The sequence below is a fragment of the Pipistrellus kuhlii genome, unplaced genomic scaffold, assembly GCF_014108245.1.
Source record: "Pipistrellus kuhlii isolate mPipKuh1 unplaced genomic scaffold, mPipKuh1.p scaffold_m20_p_5, whole genome shotgun sequence".
In the NCBI taxonomy this organism is placed as follows: Eukaryota; Metazoa; Chordata; class Mammalia; order Chiroptera; family Vespertilionidae; genus Pipistrellus; species Pipistrellus kuhlii.
The window spans coordinates 57,711,063-57,732,249 of record NW_023425551.1 but is presented as its reverse complement, the minus strand read 5'-3'; the positions used below and the strand labels follow the sequence as shown (position 1 = coordinate 57,732,249).

Genomic DNA, 21,187 nt, shown 5'->3' with positions numbered 1-21,187 from the left:
GAGGCATGCAGGCATGGAGCAGCTGACAGATTTCAGAGGGAGGAGGTGGGGGGCCAGGAAGAGATGAATTGACAACTTATAGGCATAGACCATGGCCACAGACAACAGTGTGGTGAAGGCCTCGGGTGGGGTGGGGGCTGGATGGAGGGGGGCAAAACAGGAGAAAACAGGGGACATCTGTAATACTGACAAGAACAAAAAATAACTTTAGCCAAAACCAGTTTGGCTCAGTGGATAGAGCGTCGGCCTAAGGACTGAAGGATCCCGCATTCAATTCTGGTCAAGAGCATGTACCTTGGTTTGTGGACACATCCCCAGTAGGGGATGTGCAGGAAGCAGCTGAATGATGTTTCTCTCTCGTCGATGTTTCTAACTCTCTATCCCTCTCTCTTCCTCTCTGTAAAAAAATCAATAAAATATTTTTTAAAAATAATAAATTTAGACAAAGATATTATCCTGTGTATTTTGAAAATGTGAAATCAGGTCAAAGAACTTGTTTGGCTTGGTATAGCAATAATGAGTTTTCTTCAAATTACTAGTATTATGAAAGTATATCTAACAAACTTAGTATTTGAGGCGTTGAGTAAACATAATTTTACAGCAAAGAAGGGAAAGAAAATAAAAAATCCCTGAGATGCAGTCAGTGCTACGCATCTCAGCTACTTGCCTAAAATCATTGCAGCCAAGTGGCACGCTTCCTGGCTGATTTAGGGGCCACTTCAGGCTCCCAACGGTGCTGGATTCAGGGTGCTGGTTCCCAGTTGTTTTTACTTCCATTCTAATCTGTGCTTCCTTACCTTTGAGTACCTCGTTTTTAAATTATGGCTGCCAAATACTTGCATACCACTGTGGCAAATGTTTCCTTACCTGGTACTGCTGGCTCCACAGGACCAGTAAACTGTTTGTGGAACATGATACCTGAAGCCCTGGTTTTCCCTCTCACACCCTTTCTATTCCTTGAAAATTTCAGGCCATTAAGTCACTGTACACTCAAGTAGCATCTACTCCATCATACACAATAAAAATAGTTTCTAAAGACTTTACACGGTTGAGACAGGTGCTTCTTGTTAACATTCACATGAGGTTAGACTTGGATTCAAAAGAGTTGGATTTTTACTTGAGTAAATCACATGTGCATTGGATTAGATTCATAAATAGGAAACGTTAGTCAAGCTTTCCCCATTTTAGTTCAGACTTTTATAAACAGGGTTCAACAAACTTTTCTATAGAAGATAGGGTAGAAAATATTTTAGATTTTGTGGGCTCTGATTCTCTGTCATGACTACTTAACTCTATCCTTAATGCTGCAAAGCAAGCCATACACAACATGTAAATGAATGGGCATGGCTGCAATCCGATAACATTATATTTACACAAACAAGTGGCTGGTCAGCGTTAGCCCACAGGCCATTGCTTATCAATTCCTGATCTATAAAATAAGAACAATGATGCCCAGGGTTACTGTAAGTGATCAAATACATGGGAATGAGCTACTTCATGTGCTGTGAGTTGCTATACGCTTGTGTGTTGTTGATTATTATTAATGATTTCATAACCTTAAAATATATTCCATGAGCTTCTTTTATGTTGAAACACTATAATCTGATTCTTCAATACCACAGAAAATAACTTTACTCACTTCCACAAACAGCCTGATTTTAAATTCTGTTTAATAGTACTGAAGTACAAAATCCTGGATGCTTCGATCTATCCTTAAGTATAAACTTTTGATGCTGCATCTATAAAGAGTATATGGCATCAATACATTGCTGTATTTTATTTGGTTAATGGACAGCAACAAAAATGTAAGATCAAATTCTAAGCAAAATAAAAGTAAGGGTATGTAATATGACACACTTTTCCCCCCCCTGTTCTGCCTTAAAGAGAATGTTCTGAAATGGATTTCCATCAAGAGTACTAAGAGATGATGTTATCCATTTAAATAGATTTTAATTCATTCTAAATTATAATTGAAATACAAAGCACATGAGATGACCACATTAAAGAGTCATTGTTGAGCAAGATGGAGTTTGATGGCAGTTTTGCTGTCTGCTTGGGAATGCTGAGCAGAGACAATGGCACTTCTGCTAAGAAATCTGGGAGAGCACATTTTATAGACATCTCTGAGGAGCAATTAAACTAACTGAATTCAATTAAAAGTTGGCTTGAAATCAAGAGGATATGAACTTAGCCAGGAGAATACAGCTATGTATTAAAAAATTTTTTTGAAACCCTATACTTGGAAGCAGAGGGTAGAGAATTGCACTGATTCTCTCAGATGCTATCTAGAATGAGATTATGTTATTGCTATAATAACAAATCATTTTAATAAGCAAGGACCTTCAAGAATTATTTCCAGGTCACTACTACAAAAGCTAAATTAAGGAACTTAGTATAAACCTATCCCAAAGTATTTAGTTAGAAATCTCTTTTACACCATTTAAATTATTCTCTGGTTTCTGATTATAATTTGTTTGATGGATGCTATATATGCCTCAATCTTCCTAGGTAATTCATTGAAAAACCCCTATACTTTTTAAAGTTAACCTTTTGATTTAATTTAATATCATGATTTATGTATTGTATCTTCTAAGTATAAACATACACACACATATATATGCATATATATAATAGTAACCTATCCCAAGTAGACTGTCATTTTGTTATAAACTCTTAGATGAGTAGATAACAAGGATCACAGATTATCTTATTTTTATTAATGCGAAACTTACTATTATCTAATGGTTTACATATATAGGATCATGTAAGCATCTTTATATTTATCTGTGAAACACATGCTGATGATTGATTCTTCAATACCACAGAAAATAACTTCACTCACTTCCATAAAAAGCCTAATTTTAAATTCTGTTTAGTAGTATTCAAGTACAAAATCCTGGATGCTTAAATCTATCCTTTTGAATTTGTGGACCCAGTATAAAGATCTGATTATAGGGTAGACAGTAATAAACTATCTAAATTAATAATATATAGAAAATATTAAAATATAAATTATAATTATTGCTGGAAATGTTACATTGATAGTGTATATTGGAAAATTATGTTGAGTTACTACTAATAGTAGTAGCAATAAAATATATTGCTCAATACTGTGTGACATGTACTACTTTCTGTGCTAAGCAATTTTTGGATTTTTTTCACTTACACTTCACAATGCTTTTACTAAGCAAGTACTATTATTGTGGTTTTTTTAAAAGCTATGTTTTTATTGATTTTAGAGAGAGAGAGGAAGAGATAGAAACATCTATGTTGATCAATTGGGTGTCTCCTGCAGGCCCCAGCCTGGGATTGAGCCTGCAACTTGGGCATGTGCCCTGACCAGGAATCTAACCTGTGACCTCTTGGTGCATGGGTTGGTGCTTAACCACTGAGAAACACCATCCAGGCACTATCTCTATTTTTTTATTTGAGGAAATTGAGTACTTTTGATAATCTGAGCATAGTAATCAATACTGTGCAGTCCTTATTATTAGTCCTATAATAATTCTATAATGTGAAAATTATTCTCATTTTACTGGATAGTAAAAAAATGCAGGCTCAAGATAAGTTAAGTGATAATACTATACATTAAACCCATACTCTGGTTTCAAAATTCACTCTCTTGCAAATACAATATTTAAAATAAAATCATTAATATTAATATCAATGTTGATATTGACTTAGCTATAGAACAAATATTAAAATTAATTATCTTTATAGCTTGTACCAGAACATTGCTCGGGGAGGAAATATCTTTGTTTGGCAAAAATGCATTGGTGAGTTATTTGGAGATTAGACTTGATACAGGGTATAGGAACATATAAGATATAGTTTTGGTCATTGTTTCTAGAGAGAAGGAGAAGAAAGATGGAAGGAAAGATTGTTTATATTATTAAAATAAAAATAATTTTAGGAATATGAATGTCTAATGTGTAATGTCAATTGTGTGTTTGGTAGTTTGTGATATAACAATTGTGAAATTGGATTTTTAAAACATTATAATTAAGATTTCAGAAGACATACATAGAAATCTCCTAATGACATCAGATCTATATATCTAGATAGTTAGGTGCCTATCTGATAGAAAGTATAACAAAACTCCAGCTGATTCACTAACCAGCTGGTGACCTAAACCAGCTGGCTATTCTCATTACTAAGGGATTCATTTAAGTATTTCCTCCTTATGGGTAGGTTTCAAATGTCCTTTTAATCTTATCAGTTAGCTATGTCTCTCATATAAATGTATAACTGATAAAAACTGAAAAATGAAATACCTATTTAAAAGGAGTACATTAAAATATCAAAATGTCAAAAAGATGATTTTGATCAAATTTTAGGGTTATTGAACCTCAAATCTGCCTGAATCCATATTCTAACAGACATGAGGAGAATATATAAAGAAGAATGAAACTTATTTTGATACATTATACTAAATCTGATATGCTATTCAGGTCTCAATATCAACTTTCTTTACCTAAAGGGGAAGATTCACTGACTCTAAAACTCCTATTGAATTTAAATGTAAATCCACATTTCTGTCAACCCCATATGCATGGATATGAGAATTTGATGTCTTGGTTACATAGTGATTATTTATGGAGACCTAGAAGAGTAAGAATAATTTGTCTCATAATATGCATAATATTATCTTCAAAAGTTTCTATGAGTTTTTTTTTTCTCTTTTTGCATTAAAGTAATTTACAAAGTTTAATTTTTTAAAGATGAAAATATTTGTTGAAGTATCAAATGAACTCTTGCGCCTAGTAATTGCATGGAAAGAATGTTTTAATAACATGATTAATAACATGTAATAATGACCCAAAACACCATTTAATACCTTTTAAAAACTACAACAGCTAATAATAGCTAGAGTTTAATCTTTTTTTCTGCTTTTTAAAAATATGTTTTTATTGATTTCAGAGAGAAGAAGGGAGAGGGAGGGAGGGATAGAAACATCAATGATAAAAGAGAATCATTAATTGGCTGCCTCCTGCATGCCTTCTACTGGGAATCATCCTGCAACCAGGGCTTGTGCCCTGTCTGGGAATCAAACCTTCTTACCTCCTGGTTCGTGAGTTGATGCTCAACTATTGAGCCATACCAGCTGGGCTAGAGTTTAATCTTAAACATTAATTCATATAAACCAAGTTTTCAAAGATTATTACAATCTTCTTTTTACTATAAGCACACAATAGAAATTTAATTTTCCAATTACTTGAGTTTTATTATGGAAGCACTCAATTATACTAACAAAGTCATATTCTCTGAGTGTTTTTCAGAAGGTTATAAGTAGTTTGACATTAACTAAAAATGTTCATCTCATAATACTTTACATTTAAAGCTTCTTCCAGAAAATGTTTTAATCACATGTGGTGAAAAAATATAAAACTATTAAGAGTTAATATAGGGGTGTCGAACTCAATCAGAGAAGGGGCCAAAATCTAAAATCCAGCCTAAATCGCAGGCAGAATGGTTTACTGAACAGTCATAAACTGTCATTGTGATGGAAACGCAGCGGAGTGCAGTGATGACAGCGTGGTGCGGGCCACATTGCAAGGCCTGGAGGGATGGATTTGGCCCGCGGGCCTTGTGTTTGACACATGTGAGTTAATATGTCTTGCATCCATTCTTAGAAAATCCTTAAAAATTAAGATGATCACTATTAAACAATCAAAAATTAAGAGTACATTAAAGATTCCAGTACCATTTTCTTATATGTAGAAGAATTTTAATTTTAATAGGTATTTTGAAAGTTTATTTCTATCTTCACAGAAATAAAACTAAATTTATATTTAAAGTGGTAATATTGTTTCTAAACCATGGACTTATTATTCATTAACTAAGTCTGATTATATAAAACTAGAGACCTGGTGCATGAAATTTGTGCACTGGGAGGAGGGATTCTCTTAGCCCAGTCTGCACCCTCTCCAATATGGGACGCCTGGAGGGCAGTCAGACATCCTTCTCACTATCCAGGACTACTGGCTCCCAACTGCTTGCCTGCCTGCCTTCCTGATTGCCCCTAACTGCTTCTGCCTGCCAGCCTGATCACCCCCTAACTACTCCCCTGCCAGCCTGATTGATGCCTAACTGCTCCCCTGCCAGCATGTTTGCCCCTAACAGCTCTCCCCTGCAGGCCTGTGTCCCTCCCAACTTCCCTCCTCTGCTGGCTTGGTCACCCCTAACTGCCTTCCCCTGCAGGCTTTAATGCCTCCAACTGCCCTTTCTTGCAGGCCTGGGCCCTCTTAACTGCCCTCCCCTGCTGGCCATCTTGTGGTGGCCATCTTGTATACACATGTGGGCAGGATCTTTGACCACATGGGGGCAGCCATCTTGTGTGTTGGAGTGATGGTCAATTTGCATATTACTCTTTTATCAGATAGGATAGAGTCCTGGTGCATGGGTGGAGGCTGGCTGGTTTGCCCTGAAGGATGTCCCGGATCAGGGTGGGGGTTCTCTTGGGGCGTGGGGCAGCCTGGGTGAGGGGCCTGTGGTGGTTTGCAGGCTGGCCATGCCCCCCAGTGACCCAAGCAGAGGCCCTGGTATCTGGGGTTTATTTATCTTCTATAATTGAAACTTTGTAGCCTGGAGCAGAGCTAAGCCTTCTGCCTGATTCTGGTGGCAGCCATTGACAATAATGTGAAGTAGTATTATCTGAATAACGGATTTTTTTAAACTATTGAGACTCAGATATGAAGTGACTTGCCCATGTCTACACAGACACTAGGAGGACACATCAAAACCCAAACTTTCATTTGCCTTAAAGTCTAGACAACAGCACTAACATGTTTTGGTTATATTTGTACTGTGGGCCACAATAATCTCCTTTGGTTTTTTTTTTTAAATATAGGTTATGTGTATATACTTCTATGAATTTCATCTATAATTTGCATGATTTTAATTTCAAATTGTACCCATAAAAAGCTCTCAGAGCTTATAAGGTGTTTAATCAGCTCTCCATCCAGGCACAGATTAGACAGGTCACCGGCGCTTCATGTCATGTAAGGATTACCCACTCTCAGCAGGTATGATGCCGGTCACAGTGCTGTGCTGAGAGGTAAACAATACCTCTATCATACCAAGTAAGAGAAGATATGCAGTATACATTTGTTTAAATAATCTAATGTAATGATAAATACATCAACTTTGGAGAATTGGATAAATACTTATCTCTTTCAGGAATCAAGATTTTTACAAATCAAAATAGAAATAATTTCATAAATAGGAAAGAATAACAGATCATAAAAACCTAGCATCTCAACTGAACTCTGCCCTCACCTGGCTGGGTAACATTGGGCTGGGTACTGTTGATATCTGTGTCTCACTGTCCCTATCTGTAAAGAGAGCTTGAACTACCTTGAACTATATACTATACCATTATGTCCCAAACTTGTCTGATCATAAAAGTCACTAGGGGTCATAGTAAAAATATCAGTCTGGAAAGCCTAGAGAATCTAAATGTTTGAGGGTGGGTGATAGAACTTTGAATTTTAATGAACACTCCTGTTGACATTGATGATGGGGCAAGTTTCAAAACACAACCATACTTGGAAGCATGCAGCAGAATGACAAACCTCAGAGGGAAGGAGTAGGGAGGGAAGGTGAGAAGAGATTAACCAAAGAACTTGTATGCATATATGCATAACCCTTGGTTACAGATAATAGTGCAGTGAAAGCCTGAGGAGGGGTGGGATGGGGAAAAGGAGGTCATTGAAGGAAAAAAGGGGACATCTGTAATATCAATACTTTTAGCAATAAAGATAATTTTCTTAAAAAGCCATAAAATGTTTCTAGTATTGCTTACAGTTATGAAATTACAATTTTATTTTATAACTTAATGACCAAATTCTATGCAGAAAAATGCAGAGTAGATAAACCAAATGCTTTATCTTTGCCAATATTTTGCTTAATCTAGGTGCGTTTCTACAGTTTATAAGTTACTTTTTTGAAGAAAATATATTTAGACTCAAACTTTGATGTGCTGTAAGAATATTAAAAAGTGAGAAATGGCAACATAAGGAAAGATAAAGCATCAAAAAAGTTCAATTGTGAAATAATAAAAGGAAGTCTGAAGATCTTGCTGCATTCATGGCACAGAATGTTAATGATAATAGGAGACAGAGAGAAAGCAGCATTATTTGATTCCTATTTTGATTTCAGCTTTTACCAAAAAGAGAATGATCTTTCACCTTGAAAGAATGGTCCAAAAATGTTAGAGTAAAATGATACCCAAGAAATCAAGAAAATATTAAAAAGACTCTTAGGTACTTTATTAAAATGTCCTCTTCTAGAAAAATTGCATTACAGTATAGATAAAGAAAGTATAAATGTTTTCATGAAACTATTTTCAATGATTTTTGAAAAAAATCTAGAAAGGAAATAGGCACAGGAAAAAAACAGAAAAACAAAACAAACAAACAGAAACACCCAGCATTAAATGGTACATATTGACTTAATTGTAAAAGGGAGAAAAACTAATTTCTTGAAATAATAATTAAGTGAATTCAATATTGATATCTGGAAATTATGGAATAAATTATTGAGTAGGTAGGTGGTTCAATAATGTATAGAAACCAAAATGATGATAAACAGAAACTAGCTTGGATGTAGTAAGAATTAACATTGTTAACCTAATGGCTACTGCTATGGATGTTATAAGAGAAGAATTCTGTAGGCATAATGCATATGCTTCTTATTTTAAGACACTTGGCATAATCTGACATTTTGAGAGAGGAAAGATAAGCATGGATTGTTCGTTTAAACAGCCTTCTGGCCCTGACTGGCTTGGCTCAGTGGACAGAGTGTCAGCCTGCAGACTAAAGGGTCCCAAGTTTGATTCAGGTCAAGGACATTTACCTTGGTTGTGGGCACATAACCAGTAGGGAGTGTGCAGGAGGCAGCTGATTGATGTTTCTCTCTCATCAATGTTTCTAACTATCTTTCTCCCTTTCTCTCGGTAAAAAAATAAAATAAAAAAACTCAATAAAATATATTTAAAAAAAAAAACAACAACACAAAATAGCCTTCTGTGACAACAAAAAAAATATCAAATTATTGGGCTAGCCAATGAATATTTATCATGTGTTGTCCCAAAGGCTAATATCAGGGTATAAGACAATATCCAGTCCTCTGGAACTTTACATTCCAATGGAGAGAAGGTTCTAGTGGTATGTTACTGAACATTTTTTTTAATCTGACCTATTTAACAGTGTCCACTGACTTGGATAAGTGCATTAGATATGCAGATTCCATCGATTATGGAAATAATGCTTTCAATGATATCATCCACCAAAAAGATGTTAATAAATAAATTATGCACCGCTTATCACATATTATATTTAAAATGCCTTCCATTGAGAGAGAGGATCACCTCAAAGAACTAGGATCCTTCTTCCTGGTCACCATCTCCACTTCCACAGACACCTTGAATCTGGGAAAGCTCAGGAACCGTTTGACAAACAGAATGTGATGCTGTGCCATTTCCAGACAGAGGCCTTAAGAAACTGACAGACTTCTTTTCCTGTACCTTGGAATTCTGACTCGTGGAAGACAGCTGCAATGCTGCATGGAAGACCAAGCTGCCTTATGGAGAGGCCTGTGTGAAGAAGCACTTAGACCTTCTGCCAGCAGCTCCTGCCCAGCCTCCCAGCCAACAGCGAGCACCAAGTGCCAGTCATATGAGTAAACCATCTTGGAAGTGAATCTTCTAGACACAGTTGAACTATGGATCCCGGCTGGCATCACAGGACTCAGACACAGCCTTCCAATCAGCATTCCCCTTTCAGATTGCCTATTCATGAAAAACACAAATGCTCATTATTATTTTAAGTTATCATATTCATCTCCCATTTCTTCCCCCCCACACACTTAAGATAAAAAAATCAAGTGAATCAATCAATCAAAATATTGTAACTATCACTTTAATATGAACCCAGCAGTATGCAGATTCACTAGTAGATACCATTATCCAAATGTAGTCATTCTTGCTATATGTAACCATTGACAAATTCTATTGATTATACCCCCGAATACCTTTTTGATACTTCTTCTCTCCATCTCCACTAGTGCCACCATTGTCACTTATGTAATAGCTCCCTAGCTTGTTTTCTCATATTGATTCTTACCTCTCTGAAATTGCTCCTTACACTCAAGTGAAACTGAACTGTTAAAAATGTAAACCTGAGTTAGTTACTTCCCTATTTACAATCTTTCAGTCAATATTGCTATCAGGATAAAGACACACAGATTCGTATCCTGATCTTCATCAATTGCCACTGACACCTTTTTTCTTTCCCCTTGCCTTACTTGGTTCCTCCTGCCTCAGTATCTGCACACTCTGCTCCCCTTGCCTGGGATGATTAGTCATCTTTTATTTATATATATATATATATATATTATTGATTTTTTTACAGAGAGGAAAGGAGAGTGATAGAAAGTTAGAAATATTGATGAGAGAGAAACATTGATCAGCTGCCTCCTGCACACCCCCTACTGGGGATATGCCCGCAACCCAGGTACATGCCTTTGACCAGAATCGAACTTGGGACCCTTGAGTCCGCAGGCCAATGCTGTATCCACTGAGCCAAGCCGGTTTTGGCTGATTAGTCATCTCTTAATGCCCTTCTGGTCTCTGATCAAATGGTGAATATTCTCTGATCTCTCACACCAATCATATGCCCCCTCACCCACCACTCACAATCCACACTTCTCATAACTATCCTAGCTTTTGCCTCTGAGAAATTTACCTATTTACACTTTATAATTAAGCAGTGGCTAGCTGTGTATTAACTTTCTCTACCAATAGAGACAATCATCACAAGTGGACTATACTTGCCACTTCTGTTTCCCAAACATCTTACAGCATGTCTTTTCTGGAGTATGTGCTTTTAATGATGTGTTAAACACATCTATTCTAGGTTCATTTCAGGGAGTTGAAAGCCTTTTTCTCCTCATATGAAAGATTCTGAGATATGCATCCTTATAACTACAGAGTTTGGCTAAGAAGATGCCCAGTAAACATTTATTAATTTGAACCAGACAGATTTACAGTATCTACACTGAACATTTTAAAGCTAACCTATTTTTTAAATTAGAACATCAATGAACTGTGAAAAACTGAGGTAATGTCAATGGAAAGTAGCCCTAAAGATGGAGAATCTGGAGACCACGTCAAATGAGAAACACATGAGGAAAACTAAGTGCTTAGTCCAGGGAAAAGAGAATTCTAGATGAATTGTGATACAAATATATGTTCTGTATATTTAAAATAGATATTATTTCAATGGAATTTACAACCTGTGGAATTTAATATGTTGTCAATTGTAATGGACTCACTAAATATCGATTAAGCACTTATCATGTGCCATTTGCTATGATAGACAAGAGTATACAGGGTGGGGTAAACATAGGTTTACAATTGGTCATATGGAAAAGTATAGTGATTAATAATTCAAGAATAAATTCTGTATTTTGCATATTCATAATTATAAACCTGCTTTTTGTAATTTTGCCCCACCCTGTATAAAGATGAAGTTTATAGGGTAATGAGGAAAACAGATAAAGAACATTAAAAAATAAAAAATGAGCAAGTACTGCACAACAGATAAATGAGTGCCTTGAAAGAAAATATAAGGAGAGACACCATAGATTGGGTGGTTAAAAAATAAAAAAAGCTTCTCTGAAGAGAGGATTTTGAAGATGAAGCCTGAGGGATGAGAGAAGGACAGGTCAATAAGTTATCCCAACAGCAAGAGAAGGAAAGTTCACTTCTACAGGAAGGCTGGAAGGGGAAAATTTCTTTGAGACACAGAAAGATTGATGTAGTTTAGGCATCATAAGTAAGCAGAAGTGTGGCTCAGGATGAAAGAGAAATAAGAGTCAGATGATGTAGGGCACTGTGGACCATGATTAAGGGTTTGGATTTATTGGATGTGCCATGAGAAGTAACCAGGGTTTTTTAAAAAAGGATTTCAGCATGTTTTCTTCTAAAGGACACATTTCTTTTTTTGTTTGTTTGTTTGTTTGCTTCTTTTTTTTGTTTGTTTATCCACAAATCAAAGAGACTACAAGAACACTGGTTTCTCAATAGTCCTTTTGAAAGGTGGCCAGGAAATGTAAATGAAAATTAGTTTATGCAATTAATCCTATAATTTTGGGGTGAGAATACTTTATTGAAGATATAAAACAAATGCACTGAAACCATTGCCCCAAATAATTGTATGTTGTATAACAACTGAAATACACACACACACACACACACACACACACACACACTAAAGGCCCAGTGCACAAATTCATGCATGGGTGGGATCTGGCTGGCCCTGCCCCCTATGGTCAGGGGCAGGGCTGGCTGGGGGATGGGCCTTGGATGGTTGGCCAGCCAGCCCCGCCCCATGGTTGAACTCTGGTTGAACTCCTGGTAGATCACCCAGTCAAGGGGACAATTTGCACATTGGCCTTTTATTATATAGGATATACATTTTGTGTATATGTAAAATATGTGTGCATGTGTTTATGTACATATAGACATATAAACATGTGCGTGTGCGTGCACACTTGTGAAGAGGCCAATGAAGGTTGATGATTTTAATTTGGAATGGTAATCTTAAAATGTAGTAAAGCATAAAAACCAGAGCAAGCTCAATATGAGGAAAGGACACAGAGAGCCCACAGTGTGTACATTGTTGCTTTTTTTTGTTGTTGGGTCAATATGTCAGCAGTGCTTTCAGGTGGAACCTAGTGCAGACGGTGAATCAGGGTGGCTCTTCCTTGTTTTAGATTGTGCTGTGGTCAGGGTCCAGAGACCAGATTCTCCATAGATGGTTCTTGTTGCGCTTTTTGATTATGAGCACCTGAGGAAGTCAGACCGGGCCAGGGTTACTGGAGACCATGTTCTGCCTGGCATATTTATCATCCACAAATCAGCGGCTATAAATACACCTCAGCAGGATCATCATCAGGCTGGCTCGGTAGCCTGCAATTTATGAAGGTTATGGGTAACAGTGTGAAGGGTGAAGTGCTTTATTAAGGGTGGCTTTCTCTCCGACCCAGCCCTGTATCCTACATGAATGTAAATGACCCCAGGAGTGAGTGATCCTTTCCCTTTAGGATTAAGGCATCTTAAACTGTCCCTTTCGGCTATCATTCTTATATTCCTGTGTCATGGCTTTAAGATTTTTCTAAGAAACATCAAAATCACAGCGTTCAAAGATGATGGGAGAAACCACTCGATGTGAAATAAAAGTACAGCTAAACCTCACATGGTTTTCTCTCCTTTTTTATGTACAAACCATGCAACATATCCTCCTCCCCTCCGTTTTTTTTTTTTTTTTTTTTTTTTTTTTTTTTTTTTTACATGTCATTAAAGTCTTTATTTTTTGGCTCTTGGCAAAATAACAGAACTGACCAAAATGTCTTGCAAGTATCATAATCACAATCTCTATGGAAATTGAAAAAGATGAAACGTTTCTCTTTTGCATTGCTTAACGATGTTTGTTTTTAAAAGAGAATGTGTTTGCTTAAGACACAATGTTTTGAATTGCGCCTGAACATAAATCTTATTTTCCTTTCACACTCTCTTAAGCGAATAAAAAACATATTATGAACTAAAAATGACACAAAACCACAACGCCACCCAGGCTGCTCTCTCAACAGTGAATTTTCCTAGAACATGGCTAAAGCCTGCTGGATGGGGGGTGATGAACTGTTTCCTTTCATGGGGTGTTATTCTGAACACTTGTCCTAGAAAAGAAAGCCTTGAAGAGGATCACCCTATTAATGTTTATTAAAAAGTAAATGGCCCCTTTTAATATTTCTGACCACTTGTGTGACTACAAGATCACTGACACTCCTGTTTTCACTATGATCCTATTTTAAAATGACGTTCTTGGCTATCTAATCGCCCCAAGCAGAGTAAGAACTAGAGAAGGAAAAATGCAGAAAAAGTCAGGAAAGGAAAAGATGGAAAATTGTTTTACTATTCAACTTCAACTGCCGTTCAAGCCACTCACCCTTAGGAAGACTCGGACACTTGATGTGAATGACCCATTATGGTCCACCCACCATATCACGGGAGCCATTTAGTACTTGTATTGCAAGCCACCAACTGTGTGTATAAGTGGAGACATACATCATCAGTAGGTGAATGGCCTTTTGCAGCATGTAACTGAAGCTACATCATCAAATACTTGTCAGCCCACTAACTGTCCAGGAGGCTAAATAAACAAATAAATAAAGGTGGGGAGTGGTGGACATGGATCTCTTTTTCTCCTGCAGCTACATCAAGAATCTGCTAGCCTCTCTCCCACCCCTTCCCTTGTTTCTTCCCCAAACCTGTTACTAGGGAAACTTGTAAAAGAATCGGATACATTAAGAACACAAAAAGTTGAAACCCCACCCCCAGGATCCCATTGCATGCAGAAAGCAATGCAAAGATGCCCAACCTCAGTCGCCTCACCGCGGTCCGGACAAAGCCTGTCTCTAGCCAGAACAAATAAGATGTTAATTGCAGCCTCGCTGATAAAAAAAACAAAACACACACACACACACACACACACACACACAAAAAACTAGTCTTGTTCCATCCGGAGACACGCAGCAGGTCCGGAGCTGCGCCGCGCCCCCTCCTCCGCTGTGGACCACCGGCTCCTCTGAGCCCCCCTCCGAACCCGGTGCTGACATGACAGCCCTTCGCCAGCCACAGGTTCGCGCTGACACGGAAAGATCAAGTCCATGTTCACTTCCCAGCGCTCCGGGGCCGCCTCCCCCGTCTCCAGCACCCCCTGTCCCCGGCCTCCCACCGAGTTCCTCCTACAGTGGGCCCGTCGCTAGCCCCCACGGTGGGAACTGAGGATGCACCAGCCTCCCAGACGCAGGAAAAATACCGCTTTCGGGACGTGCTTGGTTTTGAGTAGCCGTGACGTGCCAAGCGCACCGCAGCCCGGGCTGAAGCTCCGCTGCGACCCCCTCCCGCCGCTCCCCCTCCTCTCCCCGCCCCGCGGAGGTCCCCCTCCCCTCCCACCCCGCCGCCCCTTGGGGGAGGCGCACCCCCGGGAGGCGCAGCTGCGGCGCCGCGCGCTCGGAGCCTCTCTCCCGCCGCCGCCGCCGGGCGCACGGCTTCGGAGCGGGCGCGGGGCGCTCGGGCACGCGCTCGCCCACGAGCACGCGGGAGGCCGGCGCGCGCGCGGGCCCCGGGGACGCGCACCCCCCCCCCTCCCCTCCCCAGCGCGCGCCCCCGGGAGAGCGCGAGCGCCGCGCGCCGGCGCGCACACGCGAGGCAGAGCTTTTTACTATTGCGCCTCCGTCCTCGCTGGGCATTCAAACAGCTTTCCGGCATCGCCAGCCCAGGATTCGGTCCACCCCCTCTCCCGAGCCGCCGTCTGTCCGTCCAGCCGTACCTGCGGGGCGGGGGGAGGAGGAGGAGGAGGAGGAACGGGAGGAGGCGGGGGGCCGGCGGAGAGAGGAGAGCAGACGCTCCAGCCTGCCGATCGGACCGGGGACACTCCGGCGAGAAACCCGCCGCCCCGGCACCTCTGCCCGAGCCGCCGCCGCCGCCGCCGCCGCCACTTCTCGTCTCTGCGCGCTCTCTCTCTCTCTCTCTGCTTCTTGGCTCATCGATGTGTTGAGTGTATAGATTTGGTACAAACAAATCCTCGCTCTTCAGCCCCTAGCATTTTGCATTTTTTTATTTTATTTTTTATTTTGTTTTCTTAAGAGTCTCTCTTAGGGGGTCACCCTCCGCGCGCCCCGGGCGCTGGGTTGGATACGGCGTCAGGACAGGATCGAGGGTCCTGGAGGCGTTTTTTTTCCTCCCACCCGTCCCCTGATTGATGTTCTCTCCCCCATCGTTTGCTCCTCCTATGTGTGCATTTAAGAAAATAATATAGACACATATATCTATATCTCTATAAATCCTGATTTTGGAAGCGGAGCCGGGGAAGATGGGCAACGGTGGTGCCTGGGACCGAAGGGGCGCCTCTCCGTCAGTGCTGCTGGGACGCGCGCCTGTGCTGGTGTCTTAGAGCAAGAGCCTCGCTGAGCTTTCGGAGTGGAAGGTAAGGAAGGGAGGGAGGGAGGAAGGGGGTCTCGGGGTCACCTTCCCTCTGGGGTGGGGGGTCCCCCGCCGAGGAGCCTGCGGAGGGAGGAGGGAGGGCAGGGGGAGGGCAGGCTGTTGCTGGCAGCCAGAGGGGCTGGGAGCAAACCCCGCTGCCTCTGCATGGACTTGAACGCCGCCGCCGCAGCTGAAAAGTTGGGGAAGTCTGCTTCTTCCAGGGAGGATGAGCGGGGTCGGGAGGGATACGGGCAGGGAGACCCCGACAATCTGACCGTTCCTTGTGTGTGTGACGGGGGTGGTTGTACGAGGAGAGATTTTTAAGGTTAAAAAGGAAGTTGAGGGGAAGCAGTGGGTCTCCTCCGAAAGGGGAGCCTTTCGTGGAGTGATGGCGCCGTCTATGTTCGGCTCCACTAAAGTGTCACCCAGAAAAATCAGTTTGGAGGATGGCTAAACTGAACGCCGGTTTGCTTCTCGGTAGGAGAGAAATAATAAATAAATAAATAAATGGCATCCTTGAGACCTCGGTGGCCAGCCCTTAGACAGCCTCCATCCCAGCCTTTCGTTTTTTAGAAGAGGGAAATACAATTGTTTGAACTGGCTCTGCAGTCAGGGGTTGGGAAGGGGGGGGGGGGGGGTGAGAGGAAGAGCAGAATACAGTTACTCATTTTTTATTATCTAGAATCAAACAAGACTTCGCAATCGAGGCTTCATGATTAAAAAAAAAAAGACATTACGAGGGGGCCCCCTTGGGCAGGCTTGAAAGTGAAATCAGAGCCATTTCCCCACTCTTTCTAATCCTCGATGAGCACAGCACTGCAGACATGCACTGCCAGATACATGGAAGCAAAAGTACTGGATTTCATTAGGGGGAAAAATACGGCCTCTGTTTGAGTTAGTGATGATAAAATGAAGCCCCTTCTCACGGATGGAATTCCTAATTTAGACACTTATTGTCACATTGGCTCTCAACGCCTACACTCTATCCTCAAGAACACTGCGCAGACCTGCATTGCCTGCAAAGTGCTACAGCAAAAAAGGAGGAAATTATTTCCAGAATGTCCTACAACTTTCCCTATTTTTTTTTAAACCTTTAAATGCCCATTGGCTTTATTTCCTCAGGAAGAAAAATGCATTATTCATGGAGCTGTATGCTTGAAACAGAGAACACTGTTTTGATAGTCCCAGCAGTTCTGACGTTATTTTAGAACTGCTGCCATATAGAGATTTAAAGTTGCTGCTGTTTATGCCCATATCAAGACACAGAATTTGAATTATGATCTGGACAATGCGGATCTTTCTTCAGGGACTTGGGTCCCTGGGTTTTGTGTGCATGTGTCAGTGTGTGTTATGCAATGGGGAGGGAGCCGGTTTTATCCTTTGGTTCAGAGAGGACCCAGGCAAAAAAACATGAAAACTCATAACTCTCTATACCTCTGTCTGTCTGTCTCTGATTACGGAATAGTGGAAGAGACTGCAGCCTAGACTTTTTAAATTAACTTGGCATCACTTTTCTCAGCTCAAAGGCTAAACAAACAAACAAAAAAGCAGTGTCATTTATTCTAAGAAATAACTTCTTAAAGGTTAAAGCTAAAAAAAAAAAATCCAAGTTATTTTTGGATAACAACTTACAGAGGTAAATATAACCAAGGATTACTCTATTATGCAAGATCAATTTTTTTTTTTAAGGAAGAGGAAGGAGCTCTGGAGCTGTTATTGGAAAGGGAGTGATTCTGTAATTGAAATCTGTAAGAAAGAAAATTCTGTCTCTTATCTACCATGTGTAAATCTTAAATTACAGTAGATCACCATAGATAAAATAGCCTGAATTAAAAAAAAAAACAATTAAAAGGCTAAAGGCAGCTCAATTAGTGTGTTTCTGGGATTTTTTTTCACTGACATCACCTTTCGATACTGATACTAATACAGTGATCCACTTTATGTATCCCAAGAGAGGGTTTGTCACATTGAAATGACTGCTTTAAATTCTGGTTCTCAGTCGTGATGTCAAACAAGCCTGCCTGTGTATGTAGCCACTATGCCCTTTTCTCAGATGATGTTTTTAAAAACATGCTAATCCACATGAATGCTGAGGTTTTTGCACAGGAATTTCTCATCGTTTCCCACCGTGGCCCCTGCAAAGACGTGTAGGGACATTTAGGAGACTATGCAACACATTATCATTTGTGCTTTTAAAATCATGGCTCTCGTGTACCATAATTACTTTAACATTTAAGAGAAAAGCAATGTGATGACAGCTGTTCCCAGATTATCAGATTAGATTTTGTACAATGATGTTTACTGCAGGCAGAAGGCTGAGGGAGAGGAAAGGTTTATAGGTTGCTAAAAAATATTTTTAAAATTAACATTTAGGATAAACTATTTTTTAAAAAAGTCATGTTTTCCTCTTTTTTCCCAATAGAATTATAATGCATTTGGGGTAAATCCTGGTAGATAAATTAGGGCATTCCTATTCATCTATTAAGTATTTTTAAATTGAATGTAGAGAATTTGGCCATTATGAATGACCACTTGAGGGCGCTGTTCACACAGCAACAGATAATTTCCTGGCTTTATAAAATAAAAATTACCTGTCCTTCTTTCAAAAAGGGTTTTTCTTTTCTTCTTTTTCTTTTTTAACTGAAATCTTGAAAACAGCTGGCTGTAACATTGGAAGGGTTTCTTTTTCAATGCATGTAGACTCCTACTTGCATTTTACTTTCATTGCCATTTTTTGCAGGCCAAATGACATAGGATGAAGGCTGTTCGTAACCTGCTGATTTATATATTTTCCACCTATCTCCTGGTTATGTTTGGATTTAATGCTGCCCAAGACTTCTGGTGTTCAACTTTGGTGAAGGGAGTCATTTATGGATCGTATTCTGTAAGTGAAATGTTTCCCAAAAACTTTACAAACTGCACTTGGACACTGGAAAATCCAGATCCAACCAAATATAGCATTTACCTGAAATTTTCCAAAAAAGACCTTAGCTGCTCTAACTTTTCCCTCCTGGCTTACCAGTTTGATCATTTCTCTCATGAGAAAATAAAGGATCTCCTAAGAAAGAATCAGTCTATAATGCAACTCTGCCATTCCAAGAATGCTTTCGTTTTTCTACAGTACGATAAAAATTTCATTCAGATCCGCCGGGTATTTCCCACCGACTTCCCAGGATTACAGAAAAAAGGGGAAGAAGACCAGAAATCTTTTTTTGAGTTTTTGGTATTGAATAAGGTGAGCCCAAGCCAGTTTGGCTGCCATGTATTATGCACTTGGTTGGAGAGCTGCTTAAAATCGGAAAATGGGCGAACAGAAGCCTGTGGGATCATGTATACACGATGCACCTGTCCTCAGCACCTGGGAGAGTGGGGGATTGACGACCAGTCGCTGGTTTTGCTAAATAACGTGGTGTTACCCCTGAATGAGCAGACCGAGGGCTGCCTGACCCAAGAGCTGCAAACCACCCAGGTCTGCAATCTCACCAGGGAGGCCAAGCGACCGCCCAAAGAAGGTAAGTGTCCCCAAGAGGGGGGGGGGGGGGGGGAGGAGAAGCAGGGAGGGGGAGGGGCATCAGGGGGATGGCCTTAAACGTGCTGTTTCAACTCTTGGGCCCAAGTGTTGCTCCTTGAACACCGTCATCTTTGGATTCATTTGATGTGTGATCCATACCGATAAAGGTCTTGGAGGCTAGTCTCTTAGGTGTCAGGATTTTAAGAGATGGGGCGGTGAGGATGGGATAGGTCTCAGCCACGTGCCCCGGAAGTGCGGGTGGAATATTCATGAGAAAGGATGAAAACACAAAACAAAACGCGGGAGACCACTTGCACTGGAGATGGGTGAGCCCCTTGGGGAAACCTACACACACAGACTCACCCAGGACACCTGTAAAATGGATTTTTAGCCTGTTTCCTCCCTTCTCCCTTTCGTCCCTGACCAAGTCCCTTCCCTTCCTCTCTTTAGCCCCCTTCTTCTTCTTATCCATGACCCCTCCCCAGCCTTGGGGCTCAGGACTAAAAGGTGACACAAAGTCAGTAAGCAAGTTGGTACATGTGACAAGGGTACATGTGCCATGTGACAGGTTGGTACATGTGACATGTGACCCTGCAGGCGGGCGACGTGCAGATGCTGCTTCGCACATATAAACCCTGCTGGTGCTGGGCCTTTCAGGGGGTCAGGAGAGCCCCCATGGACCTGGAGGTCCCCAGGCTGGGAAGCTGTGTGCAATCAGGGGAGAAGGGCGGAATTAACACGCAGGCAGACCCTAAGACCTGTTATCCGCGCTGCGTGATTTTTTGTGATTTTGTGATTTTGCTCTTCGTGGTCCCCTGTGGATACAAAGGAGGAGAGAGGGAGCCCCTGGGAGATGAGCTAGATGGATGGATGGAACCGTGCAACGGAAATGCGGAGGAAGAAGAAAGTACAGGAGAGACTTAGAGCTTCCACCCTGTGGTGGGGGAAGCGACCGGAGGATGTGAGCCTGTGGATCATGTTTAATAATGCCAGAGAGGGGCATATTTTGAGAAAACGAGTTTCCTGTTGGGATGGTGCATGGAGGCGTTCCATTTGTTCCAGGAGATTCGTTCTTGCTCCCCAGCCCTGCAAAAAAAAAAAAAAAAAAAAAAAAGAGAGATAGATAGAGAGAGAGAGAGAGAGAGAGAGAGAGAGAGAGCGAGCGTTGATTGCTTATGCAGGAAATGTTTTCTGGTGGCCACAAAGATCCCTGTCTGTGGCAAGGGACAGCCAAGCTCCAGTCCCCCTTTCCTCCCCCTCCCCCAACAGAAGTTGCCTTTGTGGCCAATGTAAAATTGACACGTTGTTGGAGCATTTTATTTAGGGGCAGCCAAGGCTTTGTAAGGGGAGAGGGGGAGAGAGGAGGGTTTAACCAGCTAGCTAGCTGCGTTTTCTCTGCGGAAAGCAGGGCGGGGGATGGGGACTGTGGGAGAGCAGTGGTCCAGCGGGGAAAGATGTTAGAAGGTACATGCAGCGCAAGGGCATGGGAGAGGGGTGAAGGGCCTGTAAGGTTTCTACAGGTCCGCATTCCCCTAACAGCTGTGCCTGAGGAAAACAAAGTGGTTTTAAATTACAGGAGTTCTTTTCTCCAGTAAAAATCCCCAAGAAGCACTTGCAACTGCGGGGAT

The 21,187-nt window shown here is 41.0% G+C and overlaps 1 protein-coding gene across 2 annotated transcripts in view; it reads left to right on the top strand.

The window, feature by feature from the left end:
- Nucleotides 1–15,535: 15,535 nt before the first annotated feature.
- Nucleotides 15,536–21,187, top strand: part of ADGRB3 (adhesion G protein-coupled receptor B3) — a 692,295-nt gene continuing 686,643 nt past the window's right edge. The window contains exons 1-2 of one of the 2 annotated variants that reach the window (XM_036414772.2): nt 15,536–16,052; nt 18,789–19,560. In XM_036414772.2, the coding sequence (XP_036270665.1) occupies nt 18,804–19,560 (757 nt within the window). In that variant the 5' untranslated portion in view covers nt 15,536–16,052; nt 18,789–18,803. Of the gene's footprint in view, nt 16,053–17,500; nt 17,685–18,788; nt 19,561–21,187 lie in introns of those variants that run through there. The other variant, XM_036414773.2, reaches the window with a different exon arrangement.